At 45.7% G+C, this 17,831-nt stretch overlaps 1 protein-coding gene across 1 annotated transcript in view; it reads right to left on the reverse strand.

Moving 5' to 3' along the window:
- The window catches only part of FAM160B1 (family with sequence similarity 160 member B1), a 115,248-nt gene that overhangs the window by 86,113 nt on the left and 11,304 nt on the right, over window positions 1-17,831 (reverse strand). The window contains exon 2 of the mRNA XM_030202663.1: window positions 8,160-8,238. Coding sequence (XP_030058523.1) covers window positions 8,160-8,238 — 79 coding nt within the window. The remainder of the gene's footprint in view (window positions 1-8,159; window positions 8,239-17,831) is intronic.

Below are 17,831 nucleotides of genomic sequence, written 5' to 3' on the forward strand. Positions count from 1 at the left end.
GAGGTCAGAACTTTACGGACGTTTTTAGCAATTGTTCGACCCTTCACGAACCCTGCTTGGGAATCATGTATCAACTTTGGTAAAATTTTTGCCAATCTATTTGCCATGATCTTAGCTAACAACTTAATCTCAAAATTTAAGAGCGAAATCGGCCGATATGATGCTGCCAATTCTGGATCTTTCCCTTTCTTAGGGATTACAATAATACATGCAGTGTTTAAGTTGGGGAGCACTTGCTCTTGTTCTATTAAGGTATTAAACATCGAGGTTAAGGGCTCTATTATCTCTTCCCCCATTAGTTTATAAAATTCCGCTCTATAGCCGTCCACCCCAGGTGCTTTAAACAATTGACTTTGATTAATGGCCAATGACACCTCCTCTGTTGTAATTAAATTATTAAGCCTCTGCTCATCTTGCATAGATAGCCTTGGTAGCTTTAACTGCTCCAAGTACGAATCTCCTGACAGACCTTCATCCTGTGCACTCTCATACAACTTTCTATAATAGTTGTAAAAAATTTCGCTAATTCCATGATCTGTGGAAATTCGTCTATCCTGCTCGTTTTTCATGATTAATATCCTAGTTCTCCCCTGCTTTGCCGCAATTAGACGCGCCATCAAGCGCCCCCCTTTGTTGCCATACTTATACAGTTGGAATTTATAATAATTTTGTGCCTTCACTGCTTTTTGGTGAAGGAGTTCGTTCAACGCTGTCTGCAAAGATAGTAGATGCTGTTTACTCTCTAGGGAGGGTTGTCGGCCATATCTCCTCCTCGCCTTGCACACTAATTGGCTCAATCGTAGAATTTCCTGGAGCCGGGTTTTACGTTTATGGGCCGTATAGCTTATGATTTCCCCCCGAAACACCGCTTTAGCTGCCTCCCAATAGAGGACTGGACGTTCAACATATGGCTCATTATGTATCTTATATTCATTCCAGCTGCAAAACATAGAGGCCTTAAAAACTGGGTCTCGGTAAAGCTCTACAGGGAATATCCATCTACCTCCTCCTCCCCCTACCTGTTTTGGCAACCATTGCATTTCCACCCATGCATGATCTGAAATTACCGTGGCACCTATTATTGCCTTGGACACTGAACCAAACAGCTGCTCCGAGATCAACAGATAATCTATGCGCGCCTGTGTGCCATGCGCTCTAGATAAGTGTGTGTAGTCTCTCCCTTGCGGGTCGAGAGTCCTCCAAACATCCACCAACCCCATCTGTCGACAGAGATTAGGCAGCCCCCGATTCTCCTGTCCAGGAATATGACTTCTGGGCCCAGTACTATCCATCAGAGGGTCCATCACTGTATTAAAATCCCCACCTAGTATTATGGGTAGTGGCCGCTGTTGTAACAACTTCTCCACAATCATCTTGTAGAACCTCTTATTATATTGGTTTGGGGCGTATATATTCCCAAGCAGCACTGTCTGGCGGTTTATGGTAACCTCACTGACCAAAAACCTCCCCCCCGGATCAGTATATTTAATATCCAATTTATCTACTATCCCCTTTCTGAACAAGATGGCAACCCCTGAGAGGGATATTTTATTGGGCTTACTGTTGTTAGTGACAAGAGGGTAGTTGCCCAATGCTGAAAGAAGATGGAGGAGGGTTTCCCTTGGAGCATGGCTGGAAAATGTGGGAGAGATGATGAAGTACAATAAGTTTACGACATTACTCAAGCGCCAGAAAGAGCACTTTGAAAAGGTCTGATGCCCTCATATCTACTATAATAAAACTCACCCTCAACGTTCTGAAGACAACGTTCTGAAGTCACTCAGTCACTCACTGAAGGGTTCATGGATTCATGGTGGTGAAGCCACAACACTGACCATGTCTCTCTGCCCCGCCCTCGCATGATGGACCAATCAGAAAAAACACCCTCAACATTCTGAAACACAAAGGACCATCACAACACCGTTCCCAGGCAACACTTGGCAACGTAAGACGGACCAATCAGAGGAAACTACGTGACAATAAGGGAGGAGCATTCCCCAGCAGAATGGCTCATTATCTGTGCAGCACGGAGAGCACAGAACCACCGCTGGAACGAGAGAAGAATATTCCTGCTGTGGGTATGTGCAAAAATAGACCGGTGGGGGGGGGGGGGAAAGAGAAATTTTTAAATGCCTAATGCCAGTACTGAAGAGTGCCAGAGGGCCCATAGCAAAGACTATATTTGGGATCGCTTGACATGGAGTCAGATGAGCTGGAAAACAACGTGCCCCTCACCATCTGGGACGTGGGCAAACAGGACAAGCTGCAGACCAGCTGGAAGGATTACCCGCGACCCAGCCAGCAGCAAACAGCGACCAAGGAAGGGGGAGAAGTACTCCTTCCCTGCCTAGGAATCACTGGAGACTGGCTGCCAAACTAACGAAACAACCGCACACCGACGCACCACCTCCATCATTCAAAAGGCATCCACTCTTTCTTCAACAGAAATGCAAACTAATAATACAAAACAAAGAATACCCATTTTCTCACGCAGCTACAGGTAACTCCCCACCCCCTTCCTCTTCCCCTTTTGCCAAAGCGGCCGTGCCCAACCATCCCCAGCCTCAGGCAAGCCGTCTCCCACCTCGGGGATTCCCCGAGCACCCGGAAAAAGACGGTGCAGCTTCCCGCAGCGCATGTTCCAGGATTCCCCTGCAGCCGGCCTGAAATGGACCGAACAAACCGGATCACCACCCGATGGCCCGAGACCGTGCTCCTCTCCCTTCCGTCAACTTAAAACAACCATCCCTGTCCTCAGGCAAGCCGTCTCCCACCTCCAGGATGCCCAGAACCCCAGCCCAACGGAAAAAGACGGTGCTGCTTCCCACAGCACATTTCACTTCCAGCGTTCCCCTACAGCAGCCCTGAAACGGCCAAAAAATACCGACAAAGAACGTGCTCCTCTACCTTCCGCCCATCTAAAACAACACTGCTGCCTCAGCACACAACAAAAAAAAACAAAACGGAAAAAACAATCCACCACTCAGCAAAGGCTGACCCCCCCCCCTACAACCACATTTACATTTCACCAACAGAAAGACCCCCCTCCACAAACCTCGACAGACAAAACCACACACACACAATACAACAGACACACACCCTCAAAGCCACACACCAATCCATCCCACTTTGCCAGCATAGCACAGCACATTCCCCCAACCCCCCCCCCAAGCAAAAAAAAACAAAACAAAAAAGACACACATCAACAACCTGCACACACACCCCACCCTCACACACACAAAATAACTCTGTGACACATACACACACACACACACACACACACAAAAAACCCCCACATGCTAGCGCCCGTTTCATTGGTTTCGGAAATGGGCCTTTTTTACTAGTATCAATAAAAGAAGCATTTCCCAGTTAAGGAAAATGAATAGAAATAACCTACAGTTGCTGCTGTCTATTTAGGTAAGGGATGGGGAATTCAGGTTTGAGGAGGAGAGAGTGGCAAGTGTGGATGTTTGTTTGTTTGTGGCTTAAATCAGAGAATAAAATTGGGCCATTGGGCCATTAAGCTATTGCATTGGAAGGGAAGGTGGGGGGGGGGGGGGGGGATTGAGATTCTGCGATGTATCTGGGACGGATGTTGCATTACAATTGTAATGTATCCTAAAAGTTCCAGTTTCTGCTAAGCTGTGATTTGCCTCAAAAAATAAAGTTCCAAATAAAAAAATTGGGTTGGGGGGGTTGGAAGGATAGTCTGGGAAAGTAAAGAATTGTGTGAAACAGCAGAACATGAGATCAGTATCTAGAAATGGCCTTCAAAAGGAGTAAAAATGAACAATTTAGACACCACAACAAAGCCAGGAACAACTAACTAATGCCCTTTTTATAGAACAGATGGCAGCCAAGTGCCTCCATATCATTGACATGAACTCCACCTGTACATTGCACAACAAATAAAGATGGAAAACACTGGCAATGCATTACTGGATGGAAGCCGGTAAGCTTGATATCACATAATACCAAAGCAACTCATTTAGTCTCTTGGTTTGGATATTTTTCCTTAGATTTTATTTCTTTTCCCTAGTTAAGGTCTCTCTACTTGCTCATATTTCCATGCCTACAAACTGGGATGCTCCCAGTCCAGCACAGTTGCTACCAGCTGAAGGGTACAGCATCAAGTTCGTAATAAAAGCATAAAATTTAGGATCCAAGATTTAGGAATTCCGGGAGTAAATCATGTAAAATACAAATATAACAAAGGAATATCATACTCTTACTAAGTTGAGTTAATTATAATTCAACGCATATCTCTTGTCACCGACGCTATCAGGGCTGTCACATGTGCCGGTTCTGTAAAGACATATTTCTTCTCAGCAAGTCTTATTATGCACTTGCAGGGGTATCTTAAAAAAAAGGGTGCCCCTCAAGTGCAGCACTTCAGACTTAAGGAGCAAAAATTGTTTCCTTCGTCTACGTGTCTCTTTGGAGACATCAGGAAATAATAATACTTTAAAACCCAAAAAGGGTTTATCTTTATTTCGGAGTAGAGTAGAGGAGTGTGGTAGCCGTGTTAGTCCACTCTTAAGGTTATCAATAGAAATCAAACAAAATAAAAAATGGAAAAGAAAGTAAGATGATACCTTTTTTATTGGACATAACTTAATACATTTCTTGATTAGCTTTCGAAGGTTGCCCTTCAAGAACGTAAGACCTTTGAAGTCAGAATGATTGAATATTTTAACACCCAACAGAAAGGACTTAACAAGGATCTGGGGTTCCTAGCCCATTATAAACCATAAAGCTGTATTTCTCTGTTGATCACCCTCCCCTCACCTATCCACACCTATCCTGTTAGAATATCAATGATATGCTTTGATGTCCCCATGCATACTTCCTACCCACCCCTCTCCTCCCACCCTGTCAGACTGTCATAGTAATGCTTGAGGGTTTTCACTTATATACACTGTCAGCTAGCACATTTGCTTATTTCCGATCTGACGAAGAAGGGCAACCTTCGAAAGCTAATCAAGAAATGTATTAAGTTATGTCCAATAAAAAAGGTATCATCTTATTTTCTTTTCCATGTTTTATTTTGTTTGATCTTTATTTTGGAAAAATAGACGAAAGATCCAATTTTTATCGGGTAATAATGCAGTGGTTGCAACCAAGGTCGCAGCCACTGCTAATTCAGTGTCAGAAGTCTCAAGCAAACGGGATACATCTAATGATTTTCCCAAAACTTGGTTCGGTTCCTTTCCTGGTATATAATATGCTAAGGTAAATGGAGGCAAATTATGTTCTGGTATATTCAAAATTTCCCGCATATATCGTTTTAGCATATCAAGAGGAGCAACAGTCATAATCATGGGAAAATTGACAAATCTTAGATTATGATTTTTAGTATAATTGTCAAACATTTCAGTTTTTCTCCTAAGACTTGTCAAATCGTTTGTCATCAACGTTTGTACTGATTCCAATTTCATAACTCTTTGTTCCATTTTTTTCTCCTTTGTCTTCAATAAGTTTAATCTTTTCCTCTATCTCTTGTATAGCAGTTTCTAGCGAATTTACTTTAGGTATAGTCTCATTAATTTGCTTCAAAAAAAGTCTGCCCCAGATTAGAGACCAAATCCCATAAAGCGTCAAGTGTAACCTCTTTTGGCTTGACTACTAACTCGACTGGAATTGCAAACCTTTCAGAAGACTTCACAGGTGGCTTGTCCTGACTCTCGGTTTCTGCCTCCTCAGTTCGTGGCGGTCTCACAGGCTCAAGGCCCTCCATTCCTCTCTCTGTTAATAGCGAACCTTCAGCTCGGCCTTCTTCCGGGTCAATAATACCCTCGCGGGGAGACCCCGTCGAGTCATCGAGAAAGGAGCTCGCTCCAACTGGCTGAGGAGGTGGGGGTACGCATAGCGGGGCTCAGCGTGGTCTCAAAGCCAGGGGAAGTCGATTCTCCCAAAACGCCGACGCTCCCTACTGGCAGCATTCCGCTATCCAAATTAACCCTCTGCGGTCTCAGGAATCTCTCAATAGATCCAGGTAAAGAAGGAGTCAGCGACGAGGCTCTGGCCGCTAGCTTCCCTCTGCGCTTCGGCATTGTTAATCGGAAGTGAGGATCGCAGCAACTTAGTAAGATGCGGCCATCTTGGATCCGTGAGTATCATTATTTACTTAAAGGAAAAATGTATTTTTTCCCTTTTTTTTTTCCTTTAATATGATTAACCTTATCTTTACGATGCTTTTCCAATCAAGATGTTTCTTGTAAAATATGTTTAAACTAGACTTTGAGCCCGTAAAAACGGGCTATTATAGGAAGGGGGGGTTGAAAGGCCCGCCCCCACCGCCGAGTTCGCTGCTGCCCCTCCCCCTCTGAGTTCGCGCCCCCCCCCCCCCCCCCCCCCCACCGAGCCGTCACCACCCACCTTCCACCCGGCTGGGCCCTCGCTCCGCTATTGAAACAGCGAGGGTCCGGGAACGCAGCACTGAGCTCTGCTGAGCTGCCGACGTCGGCTTTCGTTCTTCTTCTCTGCCTGTCCCGCCCTGTGTTTGTGTGGCTTGTTGTTTAATTATATCACCCTGAGGGTGCAGAGAATGCTACCTTATTTATTTACCCCTCCCCCCCACAACTTTCACAAGATGCACAGGAGATCAAGACTGGAAATAACAATGTTCACTGAAGAACCTTAATGCTATTAAACTATTTTTCTTATAATAAGTTTCTTCACCAAAGCCTTCTAAGGGGGCAGGTCTATAACTTGGTGCCTCTATTTAGGCATGTTGATACTGTGCAATTTCTATAACGGGGGATGGGATTTGATATACTGCCTTTCTGTGGTTACAATCAAAAGCGGTTTACATATTATATTCAGGTACTTATTTTGTACCTGGGGCAACGGAGGGTTAAGTGACTTGCCCAGAGTCACAAGCAGCTGCAGTAGGAATTGAACCAAGAGACCCTGGTTCTCAGCCCGCTGCTCTGGGCACCAAGATGCTGTGACAGAACACTCAATACACAGACTAGTAGAAAAACCAAGTATGTGGAAAGGCTGCTTTGCTGCCCAGAGTGCTATCAACCCCTTGAGAAAGCCACGTTGAACGAAAACAGGCACCTGTCGGGGTGAAACCTGCACCTGGAAACTTAAGCTAAGTTAAAATTCAATACTGAATATAAGTACAGCCTTGTCCGTTTGTTCAACACAGGAGTTCTGTGTCTGTATGCAAAGTTCTTGAAGACATTAGCTTAGACCTCCATTGCATTTATTAGTTACAGCTATATGAGAATATAGTTTAGTGAAAACGACTACAAGGCAAAAAGAAAACAAGAGGAAAATCCTTTCTAAAAAAAACACAAAAAAATATAGATTGGAGGGAGGGGAATGTCAATGATTATAATTGTCGGGAAATAGGGACACGCCAGAAGTGGTGTAGAAAATCCCCAGCGACTGTATGAGACTTTCCCTTTACAACATGTAAGAGTTATTTGCATAGAGACAAGACAAGGCGCACACACTTGGTTTTCTACTAGTCTATGTATTGCTTATTCAAAGACTCCTAGTAGACGAGTGCCGCAGGATATTAACAGTTATAGAACACCAGCAGAAATCCTAAATTTAGATGCAACCATTTATCCCAGGCCAATGGCAGGCACAAATGGGTGCCCCTAAGTGCACCACGCAAAGAGCATAACTTACAGTATTCTATAAGTTACACACATATGCACCCCTTGCAGTTACATGCTAAAACACTTTCATAAATCATTGTCAATTTTGGTGTAATGCGTGCATATGTAGGACATCAAGTTATAGAACTGCCCGTCACATGTGGAACAATAATTTTTAAAAAACAAACAATAAATCCCAGGTCAGGCATACCTACCTGGCCTTTCTGTGGACAATGGTTAAAGGAGGCAGCAATGCTAGCTGGAACGGCAAAGGAAAAGCACGGCCCATGAGAGTTCTCAACTGGGACATAACGGGCCAGCCAACCAGGATCATGCTTGCAAATAAAGCATCCAAAACACTTACTTCTAAGCCTAGGACATCTTGTTTACAGAGATCCAGTCAGGGAGGAAGCAATCAATCCAGTAACCAGAACTGAGCAAAATACAGATTTGCTAACCCTGTAAGTAGCAACTACCCAGCCACAGATCAATTTCTGCCAACACAAGTCTAAGCTCCTCAGAATAACGTACAATGTCTCTTACCTGAAGTTTCTATGTAATAATGTGTGATGGCCTTCCAGTGATATACGAAGTCTTCTTGTAAAGGAAGAGAAGGGGCAAGCTACGAAAACAGAGAACAAACATATGAACATTTAGTAAACTGTAGTTAGTTACTTATGCTAAAAAAGACTTATTTTCTTTAACACTTCTAGTGTTCCACTATGGCCGATTCTACTCTGTTGCTGCATTTCAAAAAAGATATAGCGGATTCAGGAAAGGAACAGCGAAGGGCAACCAAATGATTAACGGGATGGAATGATTCTCATATGAAGAAAGGCTAGAGAGGTTAGGGCTCTTCAGTTTGGCGAAGAGACAGCTGATATGACTGAAGTCTATAAACTCCTGAGTGAAACTGAACAGGTAAACATGAATTGATTGTTTATTCTTTCAGAAAGTACAAAGATAAGGGGACACTCTATGAAGTTACATAGTAGTACATTTAAAATAAATAGAAGACATTTTTTTTCACTCAGTACATAATTATGCTCTGGAATTCGTTGCCAGAGGATGTGGTAAAAATAGTAAATGTAGCAGGGTTTAAAAATTGTTTGGACATTTCTCTGGTAAGTGAACACTATTTTGCTCTGTGCTTTGGAAACTTAAAGAATGGGGTTTAAAGGAGGAATTGTAGGTTAGTGATAGGCAAAATAAAAATATAAAAAGCAAATTTTATCAACTAATCTCCATAGTCTTTTCCACTTAGTTTTAAATAACTTTGTACCACAACATTAACAGATAGAATCTAGTAGGCACTGCAGGATCTAGTTTAGTCTTCCCACCCACCCCTAGGACAACTCTTCGTTTATAGTCAGTTACTGTAATTAGGGTAACAAGCAAGGCGTGCTCTTAAGGAGTTTTAAATACATTTCATTACCATCTAAGAAGGAAACACTAAATAAATCATACAATATACTATATAAACTAAGACACTTTTATATTAGGCTATTAGCCTTAATACTGTAGCAAGTTTTAAATTATTGAAAAACTCAAAAACACTAAGATGGAGTCAGCAGTCCAGCAGCGAGAGGGGTGCTATCCAGTCTTTTGCACTGAGTGTCACATGTATGATTATCTCCCAGTTGGTGAGATGTCATATGTGTGTGCCCGAAGCAAAGAGCTCCTAGCTCTCAGAGAACGTGTCTGTTCTCTTTAGGCTAGAGTAGCAGACTTGGTAGAGCTGAGGGAGACAGAGAGGTACACAGAGGAGACCTACAGGGATGTTGTAGAGAAGTCCCACCTCCAGTCTGGTAGCCCCTGTGCTACTTTGGAGGAGGGAGGTCTCCTAGAAGGAGAGCATCACCCTGGTGAAGTAAGAAGTACTCCTGTAGCCAGGACCTGCCCACCAGGGGATGTACTATCCTCTCGCACTGAGGATATGTCTCCAAGTGCTGCCCGGGAGGGAAAGGTTAGGACAGCTGTTGTAGTTGGTGATTTGATCATTAGGGATATAGATAGCTGGGTGGCTGGTGGGCGTGAGGATTGCCTGGTGACTTGACTGCCTGGTGCGAAGGTGGCGTACCTCATGCGTCACCTAGATAGGATTTTAGATAGTACTGGGAAGGAGTCGGCTGTCTTGGTACATGTGGGTACCAATGACATAGGAAAATGTGGGAGAGAGGTTCTGGAAGCCAAATTTAGGCTCTTAGGTAGAATGCTCAAATTCAGATCCTCTAGGGTAGCATTTTCTGAAAGCTACAGTGGGGGAAATAAGTATTTGATCCCTTGCTGATTTTGTAAGTTTGCCCACTGACAAAGACATGAGCAGCCCATAATTGAAGGGTAGGTTATTGGTAACAGTGAGAGATAGCACATCACAAATTAAATCCGGAAAATCACATTGTGGAAAGTATATGAATTCATTTGCATTCTGCAGAGGGAAATAAGTATTTGATCCCCCACCAACCAGTAAGAGATCTGGCCCCTACAGACCAGGTAGATGCTCCAAATCAACTCGTTACCTGCATGACAGACAGCTGTCGGCAATGGTCACCTGTATGAAAGACACCTGTCCACAGACTCAGTGAATCAGTCAGACTCTAACCTCTACAAAATGGCCAAGAGCAAGGAGCTGTCTAAGGATGTCAGGGACAAGATCATACACCTGCACAAGGCTGGAATGGGCTACAAAACCATCAGTAAGACGCTGGGCGAGAAGGAGACAACTGTTGGTGCCATAGTAAGAAAATGGAAGAAGTACAAAATGACTGTCAATCGACAAAGATCTGGGGCTCCACGCAAAATCTCACCTCGTGGGGTATCCTTGATCATGAGGAAGGTTAGAAATCAGCCTACAACTACAAGGGGGGAACTTGTCAATGATCTCAAGGCAGCTGGGACCACTGTCACCACAAAAACCATTGGTAACACATTACGACATAACGGATTGCAATCCTGCAGTGCCCGCAAGGTCCCCCTGCTCCGGAAGGCACATGTGACGGCCCGTCTGAAGTTTGCCAGTGAACACCTGGATGATGCCGAGAGTGATTGGGAGAAGGTGCTGTGGTCAGATGAGACAAAAATTGAGCTCTTTGGCATGAACTCAACTCGCCGTGTTTAGAGGAAGAGAAATGCTGCCTATGACCCAAAGAACACCGTCCCCACTGTCAAGCATGGAGGTGGAAATGTTATGTTTTGGGGGTGTTTCTCTGCTAAGGGCACAGGACTACTTCACCGCATCAATGGGAGAATGGATGGGGCCATGTACCGTACAATTCTGAGTGACAACCTCCTTCCCTCCGCCAGGGCCTTAAAAATGGGTCGTGGCTGGGTCTTCCAGCACGACAATGACCCAAAACATACAGCCAAGGCAACAAAGGAGTGGCTCAGGAAGAAGCACATTAGGGTCATGGAGTGGCCTAGCCAGTCACCAGACCTTAATCCCATTGAAAACTTATGGAGGGAGCTGAAGCTGCGAGTTGCCAAGCGACAGCCCAGAACTCTTAATGATTTAGAGATGATCTGCAAAGAGGAGTGGACCAAAATTCCTCCTGACATGTGTGCAAACCTCATCATCAACTACAGAAGACGTCTGACCGCTGTGCTTGCCAACAAGGGTTTTGCCACCAAGTATTAGGTCTTGTTTGCCAGAGGGATTAAATACTTATTTCCCTCTGCAGAATGCAAATAAATTCATATACTTTCCACAATGTGATTTTCCGGATTTAATTTGTGATGTGCTATCTCTCACTGTTACCAATAACCTACCCTTCAATTATGGGCTGCTCATGTCTTTGTCAGTGGGCAAACTTACAAAATCAGCAAGGGATCAAATACTTATTTCCCCCACTGTACCTGGTTCCACGCGCAGGGCCCAAGAGACAGGCAGAGCTCCGGAGTCTCAATGCGTGGATGAGACGATGGTGCAGGGAGGAGGGTTTTAGATTTGTTAAGAACTGGGCAACGTTCTGTGGAAGGGGGAGCCTATTCCGAAAGGATGGGCTCCACCTTAACCAGGGTGGGACCAGGCTGTTGGCATTGGCATTTAAAAAGGAGATAGAGCAGCTTTTAAACTAGAAACAGGGGAAAGGCCGACAGTCGCTCAAAAGCGCAAGGTTAAGGATAAAGTATCTTTCAAAGATATCATCAAAACAGGGAAGATAGGGTATCCTATAGTGAGGTTGCAAAAGAGACCTTAGTAGATCAGGGGGCTCATTTTCAAAGCACTTAGCCTTACAAAGTTCCGTGGAGGGGCATAATCGAATGGAAACGCCTATCTCCATGGGCGTTTATCTCCGAGAACGGGTCCGTGAAGGGGCGGGCCGAACCGTATTTTCGAAAAAATGGACGTTTTTGAGCTGGGCGTTTGTTTTTTTAAGCGATAATGGAAACTAAAAACGCCCAGCTCAAAAACGTCCTAATCTGAGCCATTTGGTTGTGGGAGGGGCCAGGATTCGTAGTACACTGGACCCCCTGATATGCCAGGACACCAACTGGGCACCCTAGGCCAGTGCGGTGGACTTCAGAAAAAGCTCCCACACGCATAGCTCCCTTACCACGGGTGCTGAGCTCCCAACCCCCCTCCCCCAAAACCCACTACCCACAAATGTACAACACTACCATAGCTCTTAGGGGTGAAGGGGGCACCTACATGTGGGTACAGTGGGTTTTGGAGGCCTCCCATTTACCAGCACAAGTGTTACAGGTGGGGGGGATGGGCCTGGGGACACCTGGCTGAAGTGCACTGCGGTACCCATTAAATGTGCTCCAGGGACCTGCATACACGCAGGCCTCTAGGACTTGTTGCTGCTGTATAACATTGGCACACCAGTTGACACCTGAAGACTGATCTCTCCGAAAACGTCCTTTATTGGAATAACCGCGTTTACTCACAGTTAACTGCAGATCAGAGGTTGTGCCCCACTGGCAATGAGTCTCCCTGGTACTGAGATGAGCAGTAGGTCAGAGCTGGCAGAATGCTGTACAATGCCCTCTTTCAGCCACATTCAAGGGAAGAACTAAGTTCTGTAACGTGGCTAACACAGGAAAGGGAACTAAAACTGGCTTACAAAAATGGCCACTACCGCATGGATTACAACAGGAAACACAACAGGGCACACTCTGACCCAGTAGGCAGGGGGAAAAGCAGCATGGGAGAAGAGCCTACCAACTACCAACATCGTGAGACTGTAACAGAAGCTAATGAAATCACGGAGCCCAATACCCTACACCCACCACAATGCAATGCTGATGTGACCCTGTACTGCACCCGAGAGCCACATCTGACCCAGAGAAAGGCTGTGACAGGATCGAAAACATTCTGCTGTCATGGAGGTGGGTACGGCATTTGAGGCTGGCATACAGGCTGGAAAAAAAGTTTGTAAAGTGGGGTTTTTTTTTTGTGGGAGGGGGTTAGTGACCACTGGGGGAGTCCGGGGAGGTCATCCCCGATTCCCTCCAGTGGTCATCTGGGCAGTTGGAGCACTTTTTTTGGGACTTGCTCGTGAAAAAAAAGGATCCAAAAAAAGTGACCCCAAATCGCGGTCAAAACGCCTTTTTTTTTTTCGATTATCAGCTAAAGACGCCCATCTCTCCTCGGCTGATAACCACGCCCCAGTTCCGCCTCCACCACGCCTCTGACACGCCCCCATCAATTTTATTCGTTTCCGCAACAGTTGGAAACGCTCAAAATCGGCTTTCGATTATACCGATTTGGGCGCCTTTGCGAGATAAACATCTATCTTCCGATTTAGGTTGCACTATAGGCATTTTTCTCTTTCGAAAATAAGCAGGATAGTAACCTATGGAACTTTGTAAGGCTAAGTGCTTTGAAAATACGCCTGTAAGTGTCCTTAAATAAAAATAAAAATCAGACAAAAGATTGAAATTAATACTGTCAAGTACTAAGCATCATGTAAACAGGAAGAACAAACATAGTTTGAAATGTCTATGTGCGAATGCCAGGAGCCTAAGAAATAAGATGGGAGAGTTAGAATATATTGCACTAAATGAAAAATTAGATATAATAGGCATCTCTGAGACCTGGTGGAAGGAGGATAACCAGTGGGACACTGTCATACCGGGGTACAAATTATATCGTAGTGATAGGGTGGATCGAATTGGTGGAGGGGTAGCATTGTATATTAACGAAAGCCTTGAATCAAACAGATTGAAAATTCTGCAGGAAACAAAACACAACTTGGAATCACTATGGATTGAAATTCTATGTGCAAATGGGAAAAGGATAGTGATAGGAGTGTACTACCGTCCGCCTGGCCAGGATGAACAGACAGATGCAGAAATGTTAAAGGAAATTAGGGACACAAACAAACTGGGCAACACAATAATAATGGGTGATTTCAATTACCCCGATACTGACTGGGTAAATGTAACATTGGGTTACGCTAGGGAGGTAAAATTCCTTGATGAAATCAAGGACAACTTTATGGAGCACTTGGTACAGGAGCCGACGAGAGAAGGAAAAATTCTAGACCTAGTCCTTAGTGGAGCTCATGATCTGGTGCAGGAGGTAATGGTGCTGGGGCCGCTTGATAACGGTGATCATAATATGATCGGATTTTATTTTTACTTATTTTATTTATTTAGATTTTGCTCACACCTTTTTCAGTAGTAGCTCAAGGTGAGTTACATTCAGGTACACTGGGTATTTCTCTGTCCCAGGAGGGCTCACAATCTAAGTTTGTACCTGAGGCAATGGAGGGTTAAGTGACTTGCTCAAGATCACAAGGAGCAGCAGTGGGATTTGAACCGGCCACCTCTGGATTGTAAGACTGGTGCTCTAACCACTAGGCCACTCCTCTACTCCTTCTTCTATTTTCTGAAGGATTTTCTTTTAGCTCTAATAGCTTCCTTCACCTCACTTTTTAACCACGCCGGCTGTCGTTTGGTCTTCCGTCCTCCTTTTTTAATATGCGGAACATATTTGGCCTGGGCTTCCAGGATGGTGTTTTTGAACAGCATCCACGCCTCTATGTATCTCTGTCTCCCTCAGCTCCACCAAGTCTGCTACTCTAGCCTCAAGAGAACGGATACATTCTCTGAGAACTAGGAGCTCTTTGCATCGTGCACACACATATGACATCTCACCAACTGGGAGATAATGAGATGTCATATGCAGGGTCGCAACGAGCCATCCATCTTGGAAACAAAAAAGAACCCTGCCCCCGTCAGGGATGAAGAGGGTCTGATGAAGCCCTTATGGAGGTTTTCTTGAATATATTCCCGCATGGTATTAGATTCCTCCCGAGAAAGGGTGTAGAGCCGGCCCCAAGGGGGCATTTTGCCTGGGAGTAGCTCAATGGGGCAGTTAAAAGGGCGACGAGGAGGAAGAGAGTCCGCCTCCTGTGCAATAAAGACGTCTCGGAAATCACGATATTCCTTGGGGAGAGAAGCATCACCTGGGCTCAAGACCCCCAGGGAGGCCATAATAGTCCACAGGGAAGGCACCACCGGCGTGAGACATGTGGTGAAACATTGAGAACCCCAACTGCTGCTATCACCTGTAGTCCAGTTGATACTTGGTGCGTGTAGCCATAACCAGGGTAGGCCCAAAATAACGGGATGAATGGCCCGGGGAAGCACCAGAAATTGAATTTCCTCCTTATGCAAAATTCCAACTTGCATCTGCAAGGGCTGGGCAACGTGAGTGATGGAGTAGGGAAGAGTTAAACCTTGAATGGAGGTCAATTGTAGCGTAGGTTTACAAAGAATTGAAGGAGCTCCTAGTTGGTTCAGGAGACTGGCATCAATAAAATTTCCTCCTGCTCCTGAATCGATCAAAGCCACAGTGTTAATACTGAGTTCCTTCCAGCGCAGGGAAATTGGGACGGAGACAAGATTATCCGGAAGAGGTGAAAAACGACCCAGAGCCACCCCTTTCAGTGATCCTGGGTTATGGCATTTCCCGGTTTATTCGGACAATGTCTTAGAAAGTGGCCGGCCTGCCCACAGTAGAGGCAAAGTTTATTGTCCTAATGGTGAGCCCTCACCTTCTCAGAGAGGCGATGCTATCCGATAACCATTGGCTCTTCAGGGACTCCAGAAGTAGAGCTTGACGCACCTTTGGAAGAAGGGTGCGGCGTCTGGGGAGATGGTCTCTGAGAGCGGCGCTCAGCAGAGCGTTCCAGTGACCTTTCTTGAAACCGTACGTCGATACGGACGCAGAGGGTGATCAGAGCATCCAAAGCATTCGGAAGTTCACGGCCGGCCAGTTCATCTTTGATCTGGTCATTGAGTCCTTGCCAGAAAATGGCCATAAGGGCCTCTTGGTTCCATCTTACCTCTGAAGCTAGGGTTCGAAAGCAAACAACATAAGCACCAACAGAACAATTGACTTGTTGAACTCGTAGAAGCTCTGCGGCTGCAGAGGAGGGCCATCCAGGCACATCGAAAACTAAGCGGAAGAGGCGAAGAAATTCTCCAAGATCAGTGAGTAAAGGGTCCCGTTGCTCCCAGAGAAGAGAGGCCCAAGCCAAGGCGGATCCGGAGAGTAGAGAGATGATATAGGTTATCTTGAGTCTATCCGTAGAAAAGGCTGCTGGTTGCATTTCAAACAGCATAAGACATTGGTTGAGGAACCCTCGGCAAGCAGAAGGGGTGCCGTCGAACCGGGGAGGCTCAGGAAGCTGCAACCCTGGAGTAGGTAACACGGATCTGGACGACGCAACAGGAGGCTGTCGTTGGGATTGAAGGGTTAACATCTTGGAACACACCTCCTGTAGAACTCCGGACAGACGGTTTAGCTGGGCCTGTTGCTGCTGAAGAACCTGGGCCAACTCAGACAGGTCGGGTTTGTCCGGCGAACTCATGACTTTGGCTTACTGTCAGACTTGTGAGTTCTTGTACCAAGTAGAGCGCTGTTGAGCCTGGTACTCGGACCAGGTTCTGCTTGGTGGCTGGACAACCCCGGGTTTCACCTGTGCTGACCGCTGTTCCCCAGAGGTTGAGCCCCTAGGTGTGGGCGGCCTGCAGGACTTACGGGACGGAGCTGGAAGTGGGGTGATGAATGTATCGGCCAGGCAGGCAGCAGGTCAAGAGAGTAATCCAGGTACAAGCGGCAGGCAGCAGGCGAAAGAGTAATCCAGGTACAGGCGAAAGTCAGTAGGCAGGCAGCAGGCAAGAGAGTAATCCAGATGCAGGCAAAGTCAGTAGGCAGGCAGCAGGCAAGAGAGTAATCCAGATGCAGGCGAATGTCAGTAGGCAGGCAAGAGAGTAATCCAGATGCAGGCGAAAGTCAGTAGGCAGGCGGCAGGCAAGAGAGTAATCCAGGTACAGGTGAAAGTCAGTAGGTAGGCAGTCAAGAGAGTAATCCAGATGCAGGTGAAAGTCAGTAGGCAGGCGGCAGGCAAGAGAGTAAACCAGGTACAGGCAAAGGTCAGTAGGCAGGCAGAAGGGTAATCCAAGTACAGGCAAAGTCAGCAACGAGGGACCAGTAGATAAGAAGCAGACTGCAGAGTTAGAAACACCTACCAAAGTAGAAGCCGAAGCTTGGAGTCCAGGGAGAGCTCAGCTGATAAAGTGCTGGCGTCTGACATCAGCAGGGAGAAGGGGCACAGCCATAGGACAAGAACAGGGGAAGGAGGAACCGGAAGACCAATAGGAGAGAAGCAAGGCAAGCCAGGCAGAGTAAGAGCAGACCCAGGTGGGTGGAAGCAAAGCAATTAAGGAGCCTGCAATCACCGCTCTCTGAACAAACCCAGAGAGGACTACACACATATGGCTCAGGCACTGCCAGTCAAGTGCGCGTGTCAACGGGACCCCACGCAGCCCGAGGACATGACACTGGAGGAGTTGTAAATTTTGTACATAATTCTGGATTGGAAAAAAAGGGAAACATTAAGTAGAGGATAAGACTGTATCAAATAGACTTGGCTGGATTGAAACAAAAACCTCTTAAACCAAATGCTGACTGTGTGCCATCAGTTTAATGTTTGGATTTACCGCTGTTGCAGAGTTTAGTAAAGTTTTGCATAAAAGACAAATCTTGAGTCTGTCTTGTGTTCTTTGAGAAAATGAGAAAGAGAAAGTGAAGAGCTGACCCCAGGACTGTTAAGGGGGAAAAAGAAACATTGAATAAAGCTCAGTTTAATATCCTATGCCTTCTGGATCTTTTTCCGGCCCCGGCCTGTGCCCAAGCTAATGTGGAAGGTAACCGAACCGTGAGTAGAGAGAAAGGTGGAGTTACCAGGATTATAAATT

This window comes from Microcaecilia unicolor, chromosome 5 (genome assembly GCF_901765095.1).
Source record: "Microcaecilia unicolor chromosome 5, aMicUni1.1, whole genome shotgun sequence".
Lineage (NCBI taxonomy): Eukaryota > Metazoa > Chordata > Amphibia > Gymnophiona > Siphonopidae > Microcaecilia > Microcaecilia unicolor.